At 34.2% G+C, this 22,772-nt stretch overlaps 2 protein-coding genes across 3 annotated transcripts; both read left to right on the forward strand.

The window, feature by feature from the left end:
• Nucleotides 1-576: 576 nt before the first annotated feature.
• On the forward strand, nt 577-14,292 carry LOC123694616. 2 transcript variants are annotated; one of them, XM_045640100.1, is made up of 7 exons: nt 577-897; nt 10,222-10,341; nt 12,218-12,382; nt 12,739-12,936; nt 13,120-13,262; nt 13,514-13,639; nt 14,121-14,292. In XM_045640100.1, the coding sequence occupies exons 3-7, from the start codon at nt 12,224-12,226 to the stop codon at nt 14,176-14,178; spliced, it is 684 nt and encodes a 227-aa protein (XP_045496056.1). In that variant the 5' UTR covers nt 577-897; nt 10,222-10,341; nt 12,218-12,223; the 3' UTR covers nt 14,179-14,292. The 2 variants fall into 2 exon arrangements, with proteins under 2 accessions (XP_045496056.1, XP_045496064.1); XM_045640108.1 differs by lacking the exon at nt 10,222-10,341.
• A 1,617-nt stretch (nt 14,293-15,909) lies between these two features.
• On the forward strand, nt 15,910-22,772 carry LOC123697335. The gene is made up of 6 exons (XM_045643814.1): nt 15,910-16,106; nt 16,196-17,744; nt 19,036-19,102; nt 19,593-19,716; nt 20,571-20,708; nt 20,968-22,772. The coding sequence occupies exons 1-6, from the start codon at nt 16,098-16,100 to the stop codon at nt 22,591-22,593; spliced, it is 3,513 nt and encodes a 1,170-aa protein (XP_045499770.1). The 5' UTR covers nt 15,910-16,097; the 3' UTR covers nt 22,594-22,772.

Below are 22,772 nucleotides of genomic sequence, written 5' to 3' on the forward strand. Positions count from 1 at the left end.
TGAATAATTTGCGGTAAATATTTGTTATACAAATAACGTTTTCTACCATTTTGTTTGTTTATTTTTTTGTTTTGTTCAAGTAAGTAGGTACTTACATCTATTAACTTAGATAAAAATAAGACTAATTATTTCTATTCTGAATAAATTTTGTATACATATTTTAAAGCCTTGGATGCTTGTTACGCTTCAACGTAAAAACTATAGACAGATTACAGGAACTGTTATACATAAGAATAACATATAAGCTAAAGAATTACTTGATTTTTCACGTGGGTTCGTCCGCGGGTAAATCTGCGCGTGATAGCTAGTCTATATATATGTATTTCTTTTTTTAATCAAGTCCTAATTCTATATTACTTTCGTCATAAACGCAATTCCAATATGTAACACATTCCTATTCCTAACGGACACATTGAGCAAACGAAATTTAAAGGAAACCCTAGATTTCCTTTTCGCAAGCGCAGGAAACTTCGACAAAAACCCTTTATTGTTCTCCACCGCCGCGCCGCTTCTATTTGCGAGAAAATCAAGGTGAACATAATTTACTTTTTTAATAGTTTACATAATTATCTGCTCGACAATGAAAACAAACTGCATTCGAGTATAGACCGCGCCATGGTTCGGATATTTGGCGCGCTGGCATGAGATAATTCCAATTTGCGCGGGAAATCGTCGTCTATCAATTTTTTTTTTTCGTTTTGGGCACTGACATTTTAAAATCGAGTGCTAAAAAAGTGAAAACCTTTTGTTGACTGTTTTTATTCACAAAATTAAGGGAACTGAATTTTTTTAATTGTGCTTTAAATATGACTATCTATGGAAAATTAGTTCAAATAATTTTAATCAGTGTTTGATTCTTTTGTGAATCAGCAGACATCAAGATTCAGGACATTTAAGGTTTGATAAAATATAATATATTAATCACTAGATATTTATGGTTATTTACAAAACCTGAGTTTTAATTTATTATGTACAATACTTAGATAGTTATTAGAAATTGGCGGTAATCCCCCGACCCAAATGATTCATTGGTATTTCCTGTTATAATTTTTGGTATTTTGTTTAGTAGGTAGTTATTTGTTTCAAATATTTCACCTTCTATGTAAATTACGATACATAGCTAAATTGTATACGAGTGAAAATAAATACATTGTAAAACTATAACATGTCATTATTTTAATAAAAAAGCAGAGGCAATAATTAATTATTAATACGCTTTAGAGTTTAGGGGTTCAAATTTATAAAATTGTTTAGATGTACAAGTTAAAAAGATACGTAGTAAATTCTAATCAAAAGCTCATTTTTTATTTGTTGTTTAGATTTGATATACCTAGGTTTTACCTAGGTTTTTATAAGTACTTAGGAAGTCGACGACCTCATAATGTAACTGTATAGTGTATAGTGTAAAAAATAATACTTGTACATATCTTGTGTTATTTTTTGTACAGGTAGGTACCTACCTAATTGAAGCAATACCTATTATATTGATAACAATATAATATGTAATTAGAATGTATGAAAGCTTTATGAATAGAGAGAGACAGAGAGTTCTTAATTCTTATGGTTTGTACCTACTTAGTAGGTACCTATAGATAGAAGTATCCTGTATCCAGGATTTATAATCGTCATTTTACGTAACTATTTATGACAATCTGGTAAATAATCGCATATAAAAAATGATAGATAATCGCATAAATTGATGCACCTAATAAGATAAAGAACCTAAACAAAATTACCTAATCAAAACAGAATACCTAATACCTCAGGTATAAAAGATGAGTACATGATTCTAATTTGAACTACCTATTCCCATAATTATATTATGTAGTATAAAGTAAGACTTTGTTGAACAAAAAATAGGTAGGTAACTAATCAAATAAGAGTGAGTGTTACTAAGGTGTTACTCACAGAACAGTAAAAGTTACTAGATCTCAATTAGTTAGGAATTCGTTTTAAAATATTAAAAAAATAAATGTTGTGTGGTTTTATGAAACCACGGTAAAAGTGAAACTTTTTTTCACACTATAGATATTTAACTAAAAATTATCGTATTTGTACGATAATAATTATCGTACGTATCGTGCGTCACGCGACATGCGCTACACAGACCAAAAAGTTTGAGACGATGTACCTAATAAAAGTTTCACTTTAAAAAATCTTAATAACGCAAAAAAACCCTGTGTCATTCAAAAAAAGCTACAATAATTTCCGTGTTCCTTTTGTAAAAAAGTTCAACCGAAAATCACTAACAATAGGTACTTAGTTATTTTTTTTCGTGTGTTGTTATAATCATTCAGTTGAAGATAGTTTGAAGGTTAAGTGACATGCAATGTCATACAATACCTAATTATTTTCCCGACATACATTCTAACTTAGCATTCTAAACTCATTATATATTGTAATTTTCTCAAGTTTTCATTCTAGTTATAAGTGTTCATCGTTATAATTGTAGTTTAAACAACAATTGAAAAATAACTACCAGGACAACTCGCATAATATAATATCTATGTAACTATTATAGTACATTAAGTATTTTTAATTAGACACAAAATGGTAATTTACGTCAAAAACCCAAGGAAATATAATTGGGGATAATGTTATTAATAAACCTATTTAAAATAAATAAAATAATTTTGATATTCCTCAAGCAATAGGTAGTATACATTTATCAATAACTAGCTGTTCCCCGCGGTTTCAAACGCATTGCTCCGCTCATGCTGGTCTTACCGTGATGATATTATAGCCTACCTTCCTCGATATTAGTATAGACTTTTAAGGACATTTTTATTAAGATATTTCCAATTAAGAAAATAGTAAATCTATACTAATATTATAAAGCTGAAGAGTTTGTTTGTTTGATTGTTTGTTTGTTGGTTTGAACGCGCTAATCTCGGGAACTACTGGTCCGATTTGAAAAATTCTTTAGGTGTTAGAAAGCCCATTTATCGAGGAAGGCTATACGCTATAATATATTATCACGTTAAGACCAACAGGAACGGAGCAATGCGGGTGAAACCGCGGGGAGCAGCTAGTTATAAATAAATACACAATAAGTAGATTTATTCATCCTTATTATATTTGAAATTTGAATAGAGTTAATTATGTGAATTGTTGTATGTTCATAAAAAATGTTGAAATTAGGTTTATGTGGTAAAGTGAAATTTCATCACACAATAGAGAATATTTTTCCTACTTACAAAGGGGCATTACTATTTATTAAACAACATTCATATACCTACCTAGAAACCAGTTTGATATTATCATCTCCGTAATCTTCCCCTATCCAGTATCCACACATGAGTTAAGCAAATTCAAAGCCTAATTCTATTGTTATAAAGTGCATAATGTTTACTCGTTTTGAGATAGGCTCAAGGTTGTCACTCGACTAAAAAGTGCCGGCTACCGTGACCGGAAAGAGACATACTGGACCAAGTACACCGGACATTCTAATGCTTAGGTTAGGGCTGGCTTATTTTAGGATGTTCAAATAATATTACTTACCTGTACAATTGTTGGTTCTCATCATCATCATCATCATCATCATTACCAGCCTTTCTTGGTCCACTGCTGGACGAAGGCCTCTTCCAATGCACGCCACTGAGCCCGGTCAACGGCGCGGCCCTCTGCCGCCAATTGTGGCCAGCAACCCTGCGGACGTCTGTCCCTGTTGTTTCTCAATGTGCGCAAATTAATCTAAGTGCAACCATATGGTTTGTGTAATTTACTTGTTTTTTTTTCTAAACAATGTAGAATGTAGATAATTATTAGATTCAATAGAGTAAATTACATAAATATTAAGGAAACATTAGCAATTTGAAAAAAGTATGTAACCCGGATTTTTAATATACCTATGGGTCATTAATTAATCAAAATGTATAAGTACTTATTTCAAATTGCAAGCCATAAAGTGCAATTTTTTTCCTGTGTTAGAATCTTCACTATCACTACATAGTAGGGTGGAGTGATAATGTATGAAAGAATTTTTTTTTGTTTTTTTCAAATGGCATAGCGACAGAAAGGTGCCTTTTAATGAGTGAATTCAGCATACAAAATATGGTTTACGTGTCTTGATGTTTTGAGGTGCCCCAACCCAACTGAAAATTTGAAAAATATGATTTTTTAGCAAACTTTGATTTATTTTTTAATCACAGTATTTTTATGGCCTTCAAGTCTATTATATAACAAACTTCTTTGTGATACATTAAATAATAGTCAGATTAGTTGTTTTAACGTTTTTCATTGATGAAAATGATATTAAAGAGGAATGAAAATATCAGAAATAAGTAATTATTTAGTACTAGCTGCGCTTTGCGGTTTTACCCGCGTGGCTCCGCTCCTGTTAATCTAAGCGTAATGATATACAGCCCAAAGCCTTCCTCGAGAAATTGGCTATCTAACACCGAAAGAATCTTTCAAATCGGACCAGTAGCTCTTGAGATTAGCGCGTTCAAACAAACAATATCTTCAGATTTATAATATTAGTATAGACTATAGATTATAATATTAGTATAGATAAGGCTGTTTTTTTTTCAAAATTAGGCATTGGCAGTCGTGATACTGATACTCTTGCCATTATGAAATCATTTTGTTAACTTTCTCAACAAACTGCACTTGAAGCTTCTGTCACCAATTTGATAATATGCCTTACGGCCTGTGTAAGGCATAGAAAATCTTTGATATTCTGAAACGTAGTCAAACCGCTTTTCATGATATCTTTTAAGGTTTTTTCAGATAAATTAGAAGTTTGAGGCTCAGTTTTCTCACACTCTTGCCACATAGTTAAGTCGGTATAATCTTTTGAGCAAGTACAAGAGGGTTAAAAAAAATGCATTTGCAACTTCAAATATCAAATAACCTTTGGTACAGAGTGACACAATACTTCAGTTATCTTTTCTTGTTCTTTGTTGTTCGTTTGTCGGTTTTGATAAGGATTTAATAAGCGTCTATATTAATTTGTCATGGTGTGTCAAATAAGTTGTACTTAGTTGTGGTTGTAGTACTCTGTTAAAGCTAATCGTGGGAAGCGATGCTTTTCGCCACACATCAAACATTTCCGTAGCTAATCTTTCGGATAAATCATGAATTTTGTTATTTTATCAGGTTTAAATTTATATCTTATAAATAAGTAATAGTTTCTTAGCATCAGTATAAGTTGGTAATTGAGACACTGGGTACTTCTCTAGCAAACAAAATGCAGGACAACATGTCATTTGTCGTATTTTGACTTGCAACATTTTACTGTAACAAAGCGAAATTATAGATAGAACTCACATCAAAAATATTAAATTATGATCTTATTTGTATTTACATGTAAAATGTAACTTAGAAATATTACTAACATTAGGGTTGTTTCCTTAACGGCACTGTTTAAAATCAATGTTTCCTACAATAAGAGTCGGCGCAAACGGGCCACCGACCAGAGCCACTGGTAGCCAGCGATAGCCACTTTTTTATATATTGAAATATTGTGTATTCTGTGTCTTCCCGTTGGCAACCAACGAGATAACACAGAATCTGATTTAGCGTTAATTTGTCAAAATTAAACTTTAATGATTTTCGACTAAATTTTTTGAATTTCTTAAAGTTCATGATGTTGGGGGCACCTCTAAATGTATCATCTGCAAAGTGTAATTTTGCATGTGTATTTATGAGTAATAATGACATCTTTCTACAGGTATGCCGAACGAAAATGAAAAAAAAAATTTTTCACTCCACCCTACTACATAGGTATTATAAAACAAAGTCGCTTTCTCTGTCCCTATGTACCTATGCTTAAATCTTTAAAACTACGCAACGGATTTTGATGCGGCTTTTATTAATAGGTAGAGTGATTCAAGAGGAAGGTTTTATAGTATATAATTAATTATTTTATATTAGGTTTTAGAAAAAGCGGGCGAAGCCGCGGGCGGTAAGCTACATAGTCTGAAATATACGAATCTATGGTAGAGAAGATTCTGTATCTACCGAAATTTCTTTCGTTCAATCAGCCCTATTTGATATTTCCGTTTGGAGTAGGCATTATAAGATTAGCGATAGTGACTACGGATGTGGACCAAGGACCACTTGTGACCCGTAGGCCTTGTTATAAGACCTATAGCGCACCTGGAGGCTGGAGGCTAATCTTTGAAACCCAATATATCACAATACATTTATATTATAAATGCGAAAGTAAATCTGTCTGTCTGTTATATTATTACTCAATCACGCATTAACTACTGAACCAATTTGCATGAATACCCGAGAAAGGACATAGGCTACTTTTTACCCCGGGACATAGGATAGGTTTTTTCCGAAAATCCCACGGGAACAGCAACTATGCGGGTTTTTCTTTGACTGCGCGGGCGATTCCGCGGGTGGTAAGCTAGTACATACCTAATAAATAATTTAAGATGAGCCAATATGAAGCTATAATTCAAAGATTTCAAGACAACAATAATTAAGTTTATGGGAGATAATAATTAGTAGTTAATACCTAACTATAATTATATAATATTTTTATTGGTAGGTATTTATTACCATTTAGAAACTAATTGATAAAGACTGTATTTTCACAATAAAAACGGAGATTTTTATTGTTAGTCCATTGAAAAGTTACATTTGGGGTCGCGTTTTTTAGAGGACGCAATTTTATTTTTTTGATGTGTAGGTGGGGTCAGTGTGAAGCTATCACCAAGTTTGTGGGGTCGCCACCCTTGTCCCACGGCCGCCATCTTGAAAAGAGTCCATTTCAATGGACTATGTGTCCTTTTAAGATCTCTTGATTGTCATCGTGGTTTCGTCGCAAGAATCAGGATAAAAACTAAGATACCTAAACATTGTTATATATAACTCAGGAGTTCAGGACTCAAGAGTATTATCAATTTCTACCGGTGAAAAATTAAGAATCGAAAAAAATATAAGTATAAAAATCTCATCATCATTGGTAGTAAAGTCTCTACCCTAACTAAACCTGTGCTTAACCACGTTATTATGTATACTGCGAGCACATGAGTTTCCACTCATGTGCTGCGACTCTGCGACTACGTAAAAAGTTGGTTTTCATTGTTAAGGGTTTATAAAACACTAGCTGTGCCGCGCGGGCCTCGTGCCTCCGCTCCTGTTGGTCTTCGCGTTATGATTAAGGACCAATAGAACAATCTCGGGAACTACTGGTCCGATTTGAAAAATTCTTTCTAAAATAATAATGATATTACAAAGCCGAAAGTTAATTTGGTGCTACTTGAATATATTATATTTAAATTTTGCGGTAAAAAAATGTCCTACTGAAAACGTTCTTGGTCAATAGATTTCGCCCACTTATCTTACATTAAGCATTTAAAGCATGACTGAATTTGAATAGAAAACAATAATTGCAATATAATAGTGATTTATAACTAGAACAATCTATTGCGAAAGAACCCGCCTTGAAAGGTCCCTGCCGTCCTAACATTTACTTTTCAGTCTAGATGTTATCTATTATAGGCTTAAATACCTTGTTAGTATTGAAAGGCCTTTTGTTTTAATAGCACAAAGTAATATTTCGTAATTAAAACTTGATATTTAAAAGTGATAACAATGATATTTTATATCCGCGATCCTTGAGGGTCGTGGCTATTTGATCATAAAAATACCAGACTAAGGTAAAAGCACCTAATACGGAGGTATTTCGCAACATTTGAAAGTAAGTATCAAAAATAAGCATTTGTAAGTATTTCTAAAGGTGCCAAACCACTTTATCGTTAAAAGTGGAACTTAAATTTTGTATTGCTGTTGAGTCTATGTTTATTTTCATAATATTTCTTATTTTAAAAAAATATTTAAATAGTCATGTCGATTTTCCCTAATACGGAGGTATGATTTTGGTCAGAGCCTAATACTGCGGTAGGCGGCTCCTAATACGGAGGGTCAGTATTATAGTCAGTCAGTATTATATACATTGAAGTTCCGTACAAATAATATTTGTTAAATAATAGGAATGTGTTAGTAAAGTAAATTGTAAGTTTTTTATTCATTAACCATTGGTTTGATTACGTTGATTCACTTTTAATGTGTTTCATTTATGCTTTTAGTTTTATCGGAAAAAAAACACGCATATCAAATAAGAATCCACAAAAAAAGACACAAAACTTCTTATTTATTTACGCAACCCTAAATCTGGTAATTTTAAGTTCTATATATAATAAATAAATAGGGCCGTAATAGGAGATCATATATAACCTAATACAGAGTTACCTGGAAATATCTACCACCGTAATAGGAAAACTACTCGTGTTTTTAATAATCCTAATTCTGACCCATCAAAAATTCGATAAACAAGAGAATGTAAATGCTTAATCAAATGATAACAGTTTTTTGGCTCAGATGTGTAAAACTCAAATCAACAGTTATACAAAATAAATGATTTGTGATACATTAAAATACACCTTCCTATTTTTACCCCTTCTAAGAAACAAACATTTTGTACTCAACCATTTTCATATTTAACTGGATTTCTAATTAAGAAAACATACCGCAGAATATGGTTTCTAATTTATCAGATTAATAATTATTCCAACTAATCTTGGAATTAATTCAATAAGTAAATAAAATTAAAGTTATAAACAATTAAACATGCCCAGTATTTTTCCTATTTCGGAGTTATGCCACCGTATTAGGATTAATCTATAAAATTTGTATCGTATTACGGCGGTATTTTATTTCTTATTTTTTGGGTAGAAAATGACTTACAAATATGAAACAAGCTATTTAAATAGTGAGTGTAATAGTAGGAAAATGCAATAAACAATACATATACAAACTTGAACGGCTTTTTAATACGAAAAACTTAGTTTATAAATATTAGTGTACTTACTTTTGTTGTTTCGCGTTTGTATGGAAACACCTCTCATGTCGATGCCGTTACACAGATTGATTGATCTTGTTGTGTTGTCTATGTGCTATACTTGCAAACGTTAGTTAAGTCATGGAGTAATAAATTTGGAATAAATAGCTTACGTTTTGGTGTACTTAAAATTTATAAAACAGGAATAAAACTCGAAAAAAGAAATACCACCGTATTAGGAAGCGATTTTGACTACCGCCGTATTAGGAGCCTTTACCTTAATGTCTACAGGAAAATTTTCGGATTTATGAGATGACAATTATATTACTTTGGTTACAAAGTAGAAGAATGTACTAAAGCAGAAACAGGAGTAGGAGCTGCTATAGCAGCAGGCAATCATGAACTAAAAGGAATTTGTGCTCTTTTAGTTATAGCACCTAAAATAATTAAACAACTAATAATTTGTATAGATAAATCTTCTTTTATAAATTCATGCAGGTGTAGATGATGATTATATATGTAGGTCATTTTGGGTAGAATTATTTTTTTTTTGGATTCTTACTTGTTACCTTCTCCAGGACTCGTCTATTTACTACTCCACTGTGTTTCATATTGCCTCAATAGCGAATTTATATCAACATGTTAGTGTCTGCTCATAACTGTAGGGAACAGTAAAAAAAATTGCTTAATCCAACGATGCTGTTTAGTCAACACTCAGCAGTCTCGGCTTTTAATGATAGAGGCTTATTAAATATCAATATCATTATAAAACAATCCCTAAAAATTAAAAAAAAAAAAAAAAAAAAACTTCTGTATATAATAGTTACCTATCCACTGGTAATTTATTATGATAATTTATATATTAAAGTGAAACTTTTATTACATCGTCTCAAACTTTTTGGTCTGTGTAGCGCATGTCGCGTGACGCACGATACGTACGATAATTATCGTACAAATACGATAATTTTTAGTTAAATGTCTATAGTGTGATAAAAAGTTTCACTTTTACCGTGGTTTCATAAAACCACACAACATTTTTTATTCTTGCCGGCTCTGCTCCATAGTGTTCTATGATCGGATCAAATCGGACCAGTAGTTCCCGAGATTAGCGCGTTCAAACAAACAAACTTTTCAGCTTTAAAATATTAGTACTTATAGATAATTTTGTAACTGTAGGTATTACACAAGATATTTTTAATTTGTTACTTAATTATTTTTATTTATATGCTCTACACTCATTAAACTGTAATCAATTAATTAATTGACATTATTTAAAAAGTTCCTTCTTTACGAGTTTACAACATTTTTTTTAGTTAATAATTTATTTTCCAGACGAAACATACCCACTTAGGTTTTGGCAAAACCGCTTTGCTTAGTAATAATTATTCTTGATTCTCACATAAATTTAAAACCTTGTTCAGTTTCTTTGTACTTCAAGCGAAGAGTGAACGGGTACCTTCTAGGGAAGCGCGCTCCATCTTCTCCATCAGGCGAGATCGCGGTCAAGCGCTTCCCTATAACACAATAAAAAAAATAAAAAAGTAAGTACTTAGCTGTTTATAAAATTCTTAGTTAAATAATATTTTAAGCAGTTAAAACGATTAATTTTAAATCGCGTTATTTCGAAATTATTCGAAAAAGGTAACTAATAAAACAAAATTATTTAAGTAAAGCTGGAAAGATTTCATTGTCATTAATCTAAATTTTCTCTCTACCACAAGAACAACATAACTTATAAACAACTAGTCAAGTTAAATCTAGATACAGTAAAAGCTCTTTATTCGCGGGTAATTTATAGGTTCCGCAAATGTGCCGCGAATAGCGAAATCGTGAATATGGAATGGTAATTTGTATGGGGTTATAGGGGATACGTACGAATGATATTATTTAAATTAAGTGTTAATTAGGTAAGTCTTATCATAAATATAAAGTCTATCTATAGCTATAAGATGCGCTGATCAAAACATCCTCATATTTTGAACGTCATCAATATGACTAAGTACAAGATGACTATTCAGAAATCAAATGTTGAAAATAACGTATCTCAGTTCTGTGCCAACGAACCCTACATTTGCAATGGTACTTAATTTTTTGTGTGTGCATTGTTTGATCATTTTCAATAACAGGAAGTTTCGCAAGTTTAAACGTTTCACAAAAACCAGCTCAAAGTGCAGGATGTGGCAAATGTCAATATGAACAAAAGATAATGTGACCAAGGCAAAAACACCATAGAGGTACCATGTGTAGGAAATAATGACTAATGAGTTAGTTTGTGCCTTTGTGGCGGTAAATCGAGGTTAGGAGTTTTTAAATTAATCTTTTTGCTCAACAAATTACGTAATTCCTAATAACAAAAGCCTATAAATATTAGTTAGAATGAACAATAAATATTTCTTTGTGATAAAATTATCTTGAAAATATTGTAAAAATATGTCATATGTAGTCCCTTTTCTAAATGGGTTAACTATTAAGTACCCATATGCATAATCATGGGCGTAGCCACGGTGGGGCAGGGTGGGGCGCTTGCCCCACTCTAGCTTTGACCTGGAAGGTGGGTAGATACCTAACCAAATCTATTAAAAATCGAAGTACCTACTAACTACTAAGCTTAGAAATTTCACACTCGATTCTCGAAAGTCGACAGGCGACACAGAAAATGCGACCTTTATAATTAGTATTATTTACCTCTAAATTGACTGACTAACAACTAACAAGTGTCATACGCGAATGCCATCGCGAATGCCTTCGCAAATGCCTTCGCGAATGACTTCGCCAATGCCTTCGCAAATGCCTTCGCGAATGCCTTCGCAAATGCCTTCGCGAATGCCTTCGCCAATGCCTTCGCAAATGCCTTCGCGAATGCCATCGCAAATGCCTTCGCGAATGCCTTCGCAAATGCCATCGCGAATGCCATCGCGAATGCCTTCGCAAATGCCTTCGCGAATGCCATCGCGAATGCCTTCGCAAATGCCTTCGCGAATGCCATCGCGAATGTCTTCGCAAATGCCTTCGCGAATGCCATCGCGAATGCCTTCGCAAATGCCTTCGCAAATGCCTTCGCGAGTGCCTTTGCGAATGCCTTCGCGAATGCCATCGCGAATGCCTTCACAAATGCCTTCGCAAATGCCGGCGGTACGGCCACCGGCATTTGAAGACCTGGATATAACTTTGGGTACATACTTGGTACATACAGTTGCTAGTTACATAATAATTATTATTTTTTATTGTTGCCCCACCTTGAGCCCATGGCTAGCTACGCCCATGTGCATAATACATTGCATAATATCTATCTACCTCTAAGTCTCCGAAATAACTAGGTACCTAAATAGTTTTCAATTATATTCACGCATTTAAACTTTTCTATAAACTAGCTTCAAATTGGTAAAACTATGAAATAACCGTCATTTTCTTGTCTAGGTGACTATGGCAGATGGTATAGAAGCCGGGGCTGGGCTGGCGTGGCGCCTGCTGGCCACGCTCGAAGGAGGCTCCTTATTACTGGCCACATCAGCTCTAATCGCTTATACAGCTAGAGCCAGAGTCAAGAAGCACAAACGACGCAGGGACGTCAAGACTGTACTTGTGAGTAAATGGAGATTATGAGAAAATAGTCATCTATCGCTAAACGCTTCAAACTTCGAACTTCGCTTCAAACTAAATGAAGCGATATGATTGGTTATTTACAAACACCTTCCTCGAACATTATTAGTGGAAAAGTCTACCCTTATTCGCAAAAATAGAGGTTTTTGTTAGACTGTTAGCTAAGCTGTTAATAAAGCAGTTAATACCTACATAGTTGTAGAAGGTAATATAGGCTATATAAAAAAAATCACAAAAGCGTAGAAAAATCGAAATCAAATAACGCAGATCAACATACATTATTGTATCAAAAATACGAATCTCTATTAAGTAATATTATTTTAAAATCTTATCCACAGGTAACAAACACAACAAACTCTCTTGGCAAGGAAGTGAAGCGACGTCTGGAGGCGTGCGGTTGTATAGTGCACACGTTACCGGGAGACGCGACGAGCGAGTCTCGCGTGGATGCTCTGCTGGTTATCGGCGCGGAAACACGACCCGGCTTGGAAGGCATCGCTAAATTGGTTTCAAATGACGTTTATGATAATTTAAAGGTAAATTAATTTACTTTTCGAGATTTTGAAAGATATTCTTAATTCGTACGGTGGTGTAATTAGCGAATGTATCTGCCAATTGATAGCAGAGTCATCAAAGCAGAGTCAACAAATATATTCAGATATTCTTGTTCCAAGTATACATAAAAAAGTTATGTTAAATATTTTTACTGTAAATTTCAGTTACTGGAATCACTATCACATTTAGTGCAACGTGGTGGATGTATTGCCTGGGCGTCAGCGGGTGCCCTGGACGACGTTTACAGTGAAGCGACGCGCGCGTTCGACGCAGTGCTTCGAGCTAGCTTGAACTACGTCGCTAAAAAGTATTTTTTTATCACTAACATAATGTAAAACTAAGCCTACCGCGTCTGTCTATCTGTTCGCAATAAATTTAAAGCTACTGCCCTTTTTTCATTCTGTTTTCACCATAGCGACGTATTGTGTGCTTCAGAAAAAACCTATAAAATGTCTTTCAGTTTTACATTTTCCATAAAAACCTGTTTAATGTTAATTCATGTAATATGTATTATAATATGTACGACTACTTACGCTTTAAATTATTATTTGTTTTCAGATCTCGCTGCGAAGCCATTTGGATCAACAAAGATGAAAGCATAGAGCGGGTAGCGGAAAACATAATCGCAGCTCTTGTGCCGTGTGATACGAGGCAAAGTACAGATGTGCAAACTTACCCTTTAAGGTATAATAATTATTACTATTTTCCAAAAAACAGAGATTATCGATACCTTATTCTAAAAGGCATCGAAAAGAAGAGCCGATTGTTTCTTTTTTATTACTCTCATTTCAACGTCTGTACCGAAAATAATAATTTAATACGAAACACTAATATTCGTCTTAGCTCTATGACATAATGCTAAAGCGACTGTTTATTTATTTGACCGCACTTACCTCAGAAACTGCTAGACCGATTTCAAAAATTATTCCATCGTACATAATAATATCCAAATTATAAGTATAAATTAATAATACCTACGTGATGCAGGAGAGTTGATTTTAATTTTTAAGTAAGACGGGCAAAGCGAGTATAGTTGTACAATATATTATATGAAATTAAATTAAATGTAAATGTACAGGAATATTTGGTATTATGTACTGTTTTAAAGCATTTTGTTATATTTTAAATAAAAAATAATACCTAGGTACTTATATTATGTTTTCAGGAATATTGCAGTACAAATAAGCAAGTTTTTTGGGCGATGGTTTAAAATAATAATGTAGCTGGAAAAGGGAAACATCTTGTAATCCATCGGATGAAATAATGTATAATAAATTATGTACATAGCACACAAACATGTTTTATATAATTAGCAATAAATAAAAATTTAAAAATTATGACTTGTATTTTTTTACTATCCTTAAAAGGGGTAATAATATCTATTAAATTTATTTTTTAATAATAATTAAAAAAGTGAGATATCTCCAAAAGCTCTACAATTAAACTGACTACTGAACCTTTTTTTTAACTTGATTGAATCTATTCATGGTTGCGTTTTTTTGAACAACAACTTATCAACAATGTTACTAGAAAGCATTGAGTTAATAATATGTACTACTACATATTATGATAATATTAACTCAATGCTAGAAAGTGGAAATGTTGTCACGGACGAACACAGAACAAGTGCGTCTCGCATCAACCTTATCGCATCTCGCAACTAACATCATGAAAGGAAATATCCAGGAAGTGCTTATCTAATAAAATAAGTGAAAATTTCTAAAAAGCGCTTTCTGCCGCACCATTTCATATGCCACCTGGGGGTGGGGCCCTAAGTAAGGACTAGGTTCATTTTTACTCCAAAAAAGTGTAACAAGCTTAGATCATTAAGAAATGATCTAAGGCAGGGGCTCCCAATCTTTTTCATCTCGCGGCGCAGATTCACGTTAAGTTTTTTGTCACGGCGCCCTACCTACCCAACCTAGATAGTTAAAAAGGAAAAAAGGTACTCGCGAATTTAAGCAGATCGACTCATATTCGCGCCCCTATTCACTTTCCACGGCGCACCAAGGCGCCGGCCGTGGCGCTCAGTTTGGGAACCCCTGATCTAAGGTAACAAGCCTACCTACCTACCTACCTACAAGAGTACCTAGTATATTATTATATTTGGTATATTATTTATTGTAGGTGGTCTTGATGACCTGTTAGTAATATTCATACAAAATTCAGGTACCTACTTTTTGAGTTTAGCCCGAACATACATTTCAGAAAAACAGACAAAATTCTAAAAACTATATTTCTAGCTTCGATATCGATTGTAGATTACGCGTGATTACGCCTAATCCATACTTATATTATAAATGCGAAAGTAACTCTGTCTGTCTGTCTGTCTGTTACTCAATCACGCCTTAACTACTGAACCAATTTGCATGAAATTTGGTATAGAGATATTTTGATACCCGAGAAAGGACATAGGCTACTTTTTACCCCGGGACATAGGATAAGTTTTATCCTGGAAATCCCACGGGAACGGGAACTATGCGGGTTTTTCTTTGACTGCGCGAGCGAAGCCGCGGGCGGAAAGCTAGTTCTAAATAAATATTCAATTTACAGGTTTGTTTTTCCTACGATTTTAGTATATGACGTATAGATCTTGGTATAGTGCCACAAACTTATCTGACCCGGTGACAAAAACTGGAACTACGTGCCGCCATTTTGAAATGTCACATTTTCACAGACTTTTCATACGGAATATTTTGTTTAAATCAAGGTTTAAATATAAAGAAAGCGACATCGGTGACACTGTCACCGGGTCAGATAAGTTTGTGGCACTATATAGATATTTATAGTAATAAATTAAACACAAACTTCAAAGTACCTTAAGTGACTCTACACAATACACATGCCGTTTCCGCAAATATTTTGACAAGCATGTTGTGCAAGCTAAAGTTGTGTTGTGTAGACCCACTATAACATATATATTTATTATCTGTTCTTCGAAATGTCACTTTTATGATTAATCAAACGTCACTTCATAGCAGTCTCGAAATGGAGTGTCAGACGTGTCCATAACAAATACAAATCCGTTTTAAGTTCTTGAGATTTCTGTGATGCTATCTATTGCTTGATAACAGTCTGAAAACGTTTTCGATTATGTACATTTCTTGTAAACCCCTGTTTCTGCAACATTCGCGTCAAAAATATGGAAGAGGTAGGTGGTGAGGTTATTGTATTTTTGTTGTGTCACAATATTTTTGTGAGAGCGCATGGAAGTTTTGCAATGATGTATTTCGGTTTCAGGAGCTTAGCGAGAATGAATTGGAGGAGCGTATGTACTCAACGCTACATTATGTAGACGACACTCAGGCTAATGGAACGGACAGTTTGAACTCAAAAGATGGGGAACAAATTGATATCACCCCTCGCAGCAGTGTGCGTCGATATTGGCGTACCAGTGGGGACCAAAATTCACAATTTCGAAAAGTAAATACCCCACAAACAACAGTAAACAACACAGAAAAACAGCAACAGAAACCAAAACAAAATGAAGCAAAGCAATTAAAATCAAACCAACAAAATTCAAACCAATCAAAAAGTAAGCCATCAGAAATAAATCCATCAAAATCAAAAGCTGAAGATACAGATCAACCACCGAAAGAGGAAAAATCTAACTCGCCAAATGTATCTGCTCAATTGTCAATATTTCAACAACCTGTATCAAAGAATTTAAAGAAAACGATTGAAATATTGGATATTGATGATGATTGTCATGTTGTTGACATCCAGTCGAGCGATGAGGATGAAGTCATTGAAGTGGCCCTACCACCTAAGCCAACCATCACTATAGAGAGTTCAGACGAAGATGAAGTGTCCCCTGTAACAACTGAATCTCCTTCTAAAGAGAATAATATCAAAAACATCAACGAAAGCAGGGTTTTGAGGGAAGTATCATCCAGCCCAGTACCATCTGTGGTATCTTCTGTGTCTGATGAATTCATACGAGGAGATTGCATTGCACTTAACATATCCTCACGCCACAACAATAACCAAAGCTTTGATTTTGGTCTCCATGGCACTGACCTGCTCGGGCAGACACCATCAAAGAAAAAGAAGAAGAAAAACAAAAATAGTGCAACATCCACACCAATTCCAAATCAAATTGCTACAACAAATAATAATTCAGTTGACTCCTGCTTTGCAACACCTAAAAGCAAAGCCAAGAATAAGAAAAAAGCAAAAGCAAATAAGGCACAGAAAAATATTATGACTGTGGACTGTTACGATTCAGACAGTAATCTCTCTATGATTGAATCAAACAAATCATACACAGTAACAGAGAAGAGTTTTCCAAGTGCAGATGTATATGAATCGGATTCAAATCAATCAGTACAAATTAAGGGGCAAAAAACGAAACATCAAGAGATATCAAGCACTGAAATTGACAGCTCAGATGGTAGTGTCATTGACAAACCGGAGGAAGAAACTATGATTATATCAAATGCTGACAATGATAGTGATGTTACTGTCATTATTAACAGCACAGACCTTGTCGACCTAACTGCACCAGAACCTGTAATTGACGAAAACATTGTTATGGCAAATGTAACTGGTTTCCCGCAGGAAGATGACAATGAGCCGATTGACGTTGACAGTGCTACGAAATTGGGTTCAACGAAAATTCCAGCTATACTCTGCGAAGACCTTGATTTTGACAATCTGAAGGGGAACCAAGTGTTCAAACGACGACGATACTCTCTTACGACACTGCGAGCTGAAATGGAGAAATTCTATAACGAAAGTTGGGGCGGAGAGAACTTCAATCATAGGGAGATACAGAAGAATATGTCACGTAAGTACTTCTACTACTACTACTATGAAATAAAAGGGATAAATTGGAAATTAAGTATATCATGTTTTCATATATATCCTGTTTTCAATTGCATAAATTATTTTACGCTAAGCCACACCCCGGACACTCCATACAAAATTATAGTTTTGACAGTCACACTGTAGAGACTGCAAATGTGTGTGTAAACTCTTTATGGTTGGCACATTTGTGACTAGCGTAAAAAAAAATTCGCGTTTTTCTGATGAAATACATCCGTAAACAGCACAATATCTAACCATTTTCTACGAAAAACGATAATCACAAATCCAAAATAATAAAATTGCTTTAAGTCAATTTGATTAATGTTGTCAATCTTCGTTGCGTTTCGTCTAAAGACGTCGTTGGTATCGTCCTTGCGGGGAAATGGGTACCATAACATGACTGATCGTGCGGGGTGAGGTAAGTGTTTAATTTTGGCGGGAGGCGGAGAGTGTCCGTTCTGTAGCGTTTAGCTACTATTATGTATTCTGTGGCTAAGCTATAAAATTGGATCAAACCTAAAACTAATTCAATTTGATTCTATACAAAGTTGTCACATTGTATAAGAGCACATATAATATTTTTTTTAATACTCTACATTATGTGAAGTCTTAACTTATCTAGTAATGATTAATGATTATATATTATTAGAACATAATGCATTGTCGTGTTAAGAGGCATGAATGTCAAATTAAGTTGATTGAACTTCCTTAATGACCTTGACATACAGAATGTATTTGATCATTTTGCTTGTTCAATATCTTGATATATCATATTTAATAAACAACTTTGCTTGTTCTGTATGATTTATATAGAAAAATGATTGGTGAAACATTGATAAAATACTCTCTTTCTTGAATTTAAAGTCTTGACACATATCCTATTAATTCATTATTGGAATCAATGGATTTTTTTTCTCTTTTTGTAAGTGAGATTATCCAAATGAGATACAGTTGCAATGTAATTTCAATTGTATGAATTTATTAGTACATATTTTGTATATTTATTAGTTGTCTAATTAAGCACACCACAAGCTTGCTCAGTATTTGATTAAGTAACACATTGAAAAATATTTGAAATTTTGTTATTTCTCCATAAGAAATGAATCTAGAGTGCATAACTTCACTATACATGTGTAGATATTCTAACAAACAACAAAATATCCATTATCTGCTCACAAATTACAATACCACTTAGTCTATGTGCACTAAAATATATTCAAGGTGATTGAAATTGCATTGTTATTTAAATTATAAATGATAATCAATTGCAGGTGATAAGAGTCTATGGGTGATTGACCCAAAAGATAAGATGCCATCAATGACAAAGAGGAAAGTGACGTGAGTATTTTCTTGAAATATATTTTGTTATAGACAAAAAATCTATTATACTTTTAAGTTCGGTTAAATTTATCGATTTAAGTGCCTATGCGAAACTTTCATGCGTATATACGGGATGGATCATTATTTACTTTCTATTTAAAATGTGCGTGTTCTCAGTACAATAATTACATAATACATGTTCTATACTTACATAGAGCATAAAGACTAAATGTATGTAGATTAAATTTAAGGCGAATATCATAACTGCTGAATATTATGTTCTATCAAGCTGATCTATGAATTGATGAAAAAAGTCGTATGAAAATAAACATCAGTCAAGCTATCTGACAATGGTGTAACCGGCCCTTAATAAATCCAGCGATTATCCCACATAAAACCATTTTTATGTGGGATAATCTTATCTTCAAAATAAACTTATTCATTTATTTTTACTTTGTTACTTTATTATACAATAGTTCTTCTGAAATAAAATAAATATTTTCCGCAGGTGCAACTACTGCAATCGTATTGGACATCGCGATGACGTCTGCAAGTGGAAGCCACCAGTGTGCTTCATGTGCGGCTCCGAGGGGCACTACGAGCCCAGGTGTCCAAGGAAGATATGTGTTAATGTACGTGTATATGAATTTTATATAAAAAATATTAGAAGTTAAAATTATATGAAAAAAATTATTTTGTAACTACAAAAATTAATCATAGGGTTTTCTTTCGTGTCTAGGATAATTACATTTTTTTAATACTTTCAAATCCCATTATATAGTGTCAATTTAAAATCAATATGGTTCAGTTTTCAATTATATATTTTTATTTTTCCCTATAATTAGTATAAAGATCTTTTTTCATACTTTGCTATAACTAAAAATCTATGTATTCATCTGCTGATAGTCTATGGCTGATTGCAGTATAGAAAAAAAATGTTCATTGCATATACCTTCTATAATATCACTGACTACTACCCCTTTACTAAGTACAAAAAGAAACACTAAGAGCTAGCGCGCAAGAGCAACTTTTGTCTCCTCAACTATTTTGTCTCCGCAACTATTTTTAACCGACTTCAAAAAAAAGGAGGAGGTTATCAATTCGGCCGGTATATATATTTTTTTTTTTTTTTTTTATGTATGTACACCGATTACTCCGAGGTTTCTGAACCGATTTACGTGATTCTTTTTTTTGTTCGATGCGGGATGGTGTCGAATTGGTCCCATAAAAATTTTATTCGGATAGGCCCAGTAGTTTTTATTTTATGAGCATTTTTGTCTGTAGGCATTTGTAAATTTTGCAAGTGCAAGTTTGAAGTCGGTTGTTTTTAACGCAGTTATCACTTGTGTCTCTTCCACCTATGGGCTAGTGTGAAAGTGCGCGCACGTAGCGACGCAACTCCCCATAGAGTTGATGGGACAGACAAAATAGTTGCGGAGACAAAAGTTGCTCGTGCGCGCTAGCTCTAATAAATCATAATTTCCAGTGCGGTTCACCAAACCACATCTACTCGAACATGTGCCGGAACTGCTCCAACTGGCACAACGTGAACTGCAAGGAGTGCGGCCAGAACGGGCACCCGGCGAGCCACTGCCCCGATGTGTGGAGACGATACCATAATACGGTATGGTTTATAGATTTTGAATGAGTAATTATTGTGTGTGTCACTGTAAATTCATGAAATTGCAATGTATTAGCGATTTTGTAAATATTTTTCACATCCCAAATTCTGAATTGGCCAAAACATTTATAATTCAACACATTATTTTTATTAGTTAAGAGAAATGGTATATTTTAATGTTGTCTAGACTATAGATAATTTAAATTCTCTTTACAAATATAAAAAGTCCGACAATATGACCATAAAACAACTTTCTTTACAGATCGATATAACTCTGAAACTGGAACAAAACTTCCAAACCAAGAAGCACTACCAGCACTTCTGCAGCGGCTGTACCCGTCGCGGTCACTTAGTACACGCCTGTCGTAACACCCTTCCCTTCTCCGGCCTACCCATTAACTCCCCTTACGTATTCTCCTACAATCCCATATACACCAACATACCCAACGAAAACCTTAACCCAAACAAGATCAAAAATCTTCAACCAGACACAACTATCGTCCAAGATTCACCAACTCCAAGGATGGATCGAAACAAACGACAATCCAAATCTCCCGTTGTACATGAAACACATGTCAACAAGAAGAGGCTCACGAGTGTTTCAGAGTCCGGTGATGCGGGCAGAAATCCTAAAAGCCCCCTGATTTATAATAAAAATGCCCCCCAAAATCAAGCAGATTCCGGCAAATGTATAGAAACGAACAAGAGTTCCATTACTGAAGAGAGTAATAAAAATACAAATGTAGAGGCTGCTCCCGACTTTATCCCGATTAATAATTCAAATCATAATGAAAAGGGACAAATCATTCAGGACAATGAAGTATCCGACACGAGCACAGTTATTACTTCGGCGCGAATTTATCTTACAAATGAAATGAGAGAAGCTTTAAAAACAGAAGAGGGTAAAAATTGGTTGAGTGAAGCTAAAAATAGGAATAAAATCACTATAGAGGACAATGACGCAGATATATTTTTGAGTATTATGGGTTCCGTAGGGGACCAAGAGGCCTTCCAAGCTGAACTACGAGAATGGACTCGAAGCAAACATCTGGATCAAAATCACACAGAAATGAATAAAAATAAAACTTACCAGCCTCAATTGTGTGTTGACATGCCTAAAAAGCGGGTAAGCTTATTGAAAAAAGTCACAGAAGCTCTTGAATCTTTGAAGAGAAATATTGGCGATCCTAACACATTATTTAAAGAGCTAAAGTACCTGCAGAATCGTCACGGGCAACTTTTGAAAACGAAAGTAGTGAGCTCCGCACAATTGGACAACAACAGGGATAACATGAAAAAGATGATGAAAAAGCTTAACATGATATTACTCGGGCAAGCGGGACTTGCCGGTGGAATGGAGCATTTGAACAAGCTTTACGATTTACAAAGAAGGCTTACCAACCTAAGACAAAACACAGTATCGAAAACTCTACGAGATGAAATTGGACAACATTTCCATAGCATATTCTCAAGTTTACCACGCGATGACTACGCAGACCTGGTCAGCAAATACTATGTTGGTGGCAATAACACATCACTTTATAAGAAAAGGAATGACAAGGTGTTCAAGATTAGTCCCAAGCCCCAGAAAAAATCTGTGAACTTTATTCCAAGGAACAATGACATACGAGACGCCGATGACACCGATAAAACGGCGCCCAAAACTCGGAAACTCCAGAAATCCTTAAACAAACTGGTATTCTATCACAGGCGACTGGTCAATTCTTCGCCAGCAGATTCGAAGTCTATAAAGACACGTCACTTTTTAATGCAGAAACTCCACACCAATATCGCAAGATTGGGGACTTTAACCAGCATTTCCACCACTGCTGTGAAGAAATTGCAAAGAATACAAGACGAGGCGCAAATGTTCTTGTCTAATGTCTAAGATTTAGCACGTAAATCGACAGAAATGTGTGCGTGATAAACGCTCTATGCGCAAGAAAAGTGGCTATTATTCCCATTCAGAGATGGGTTTATTTACCGAGTCACTTTTCTTTTGGTGTTATTGCACCTCATTGTGCATGCTGCATACTTATAAAAATAAAATTAGTATAAAGCATAAAA

The sequence above is a fragment of the Colias croceus genome, chromosome 1, assembly GCF_905220415.1.
Source record: "Colias croceus chromosome 1, ilColCroc2.1".
Lineage (NCBI taxonomy): Eukaryota > Metazoa > Arthropoda > Insecta > Lepidoptera > Pieridae > Colias > Colias croceus.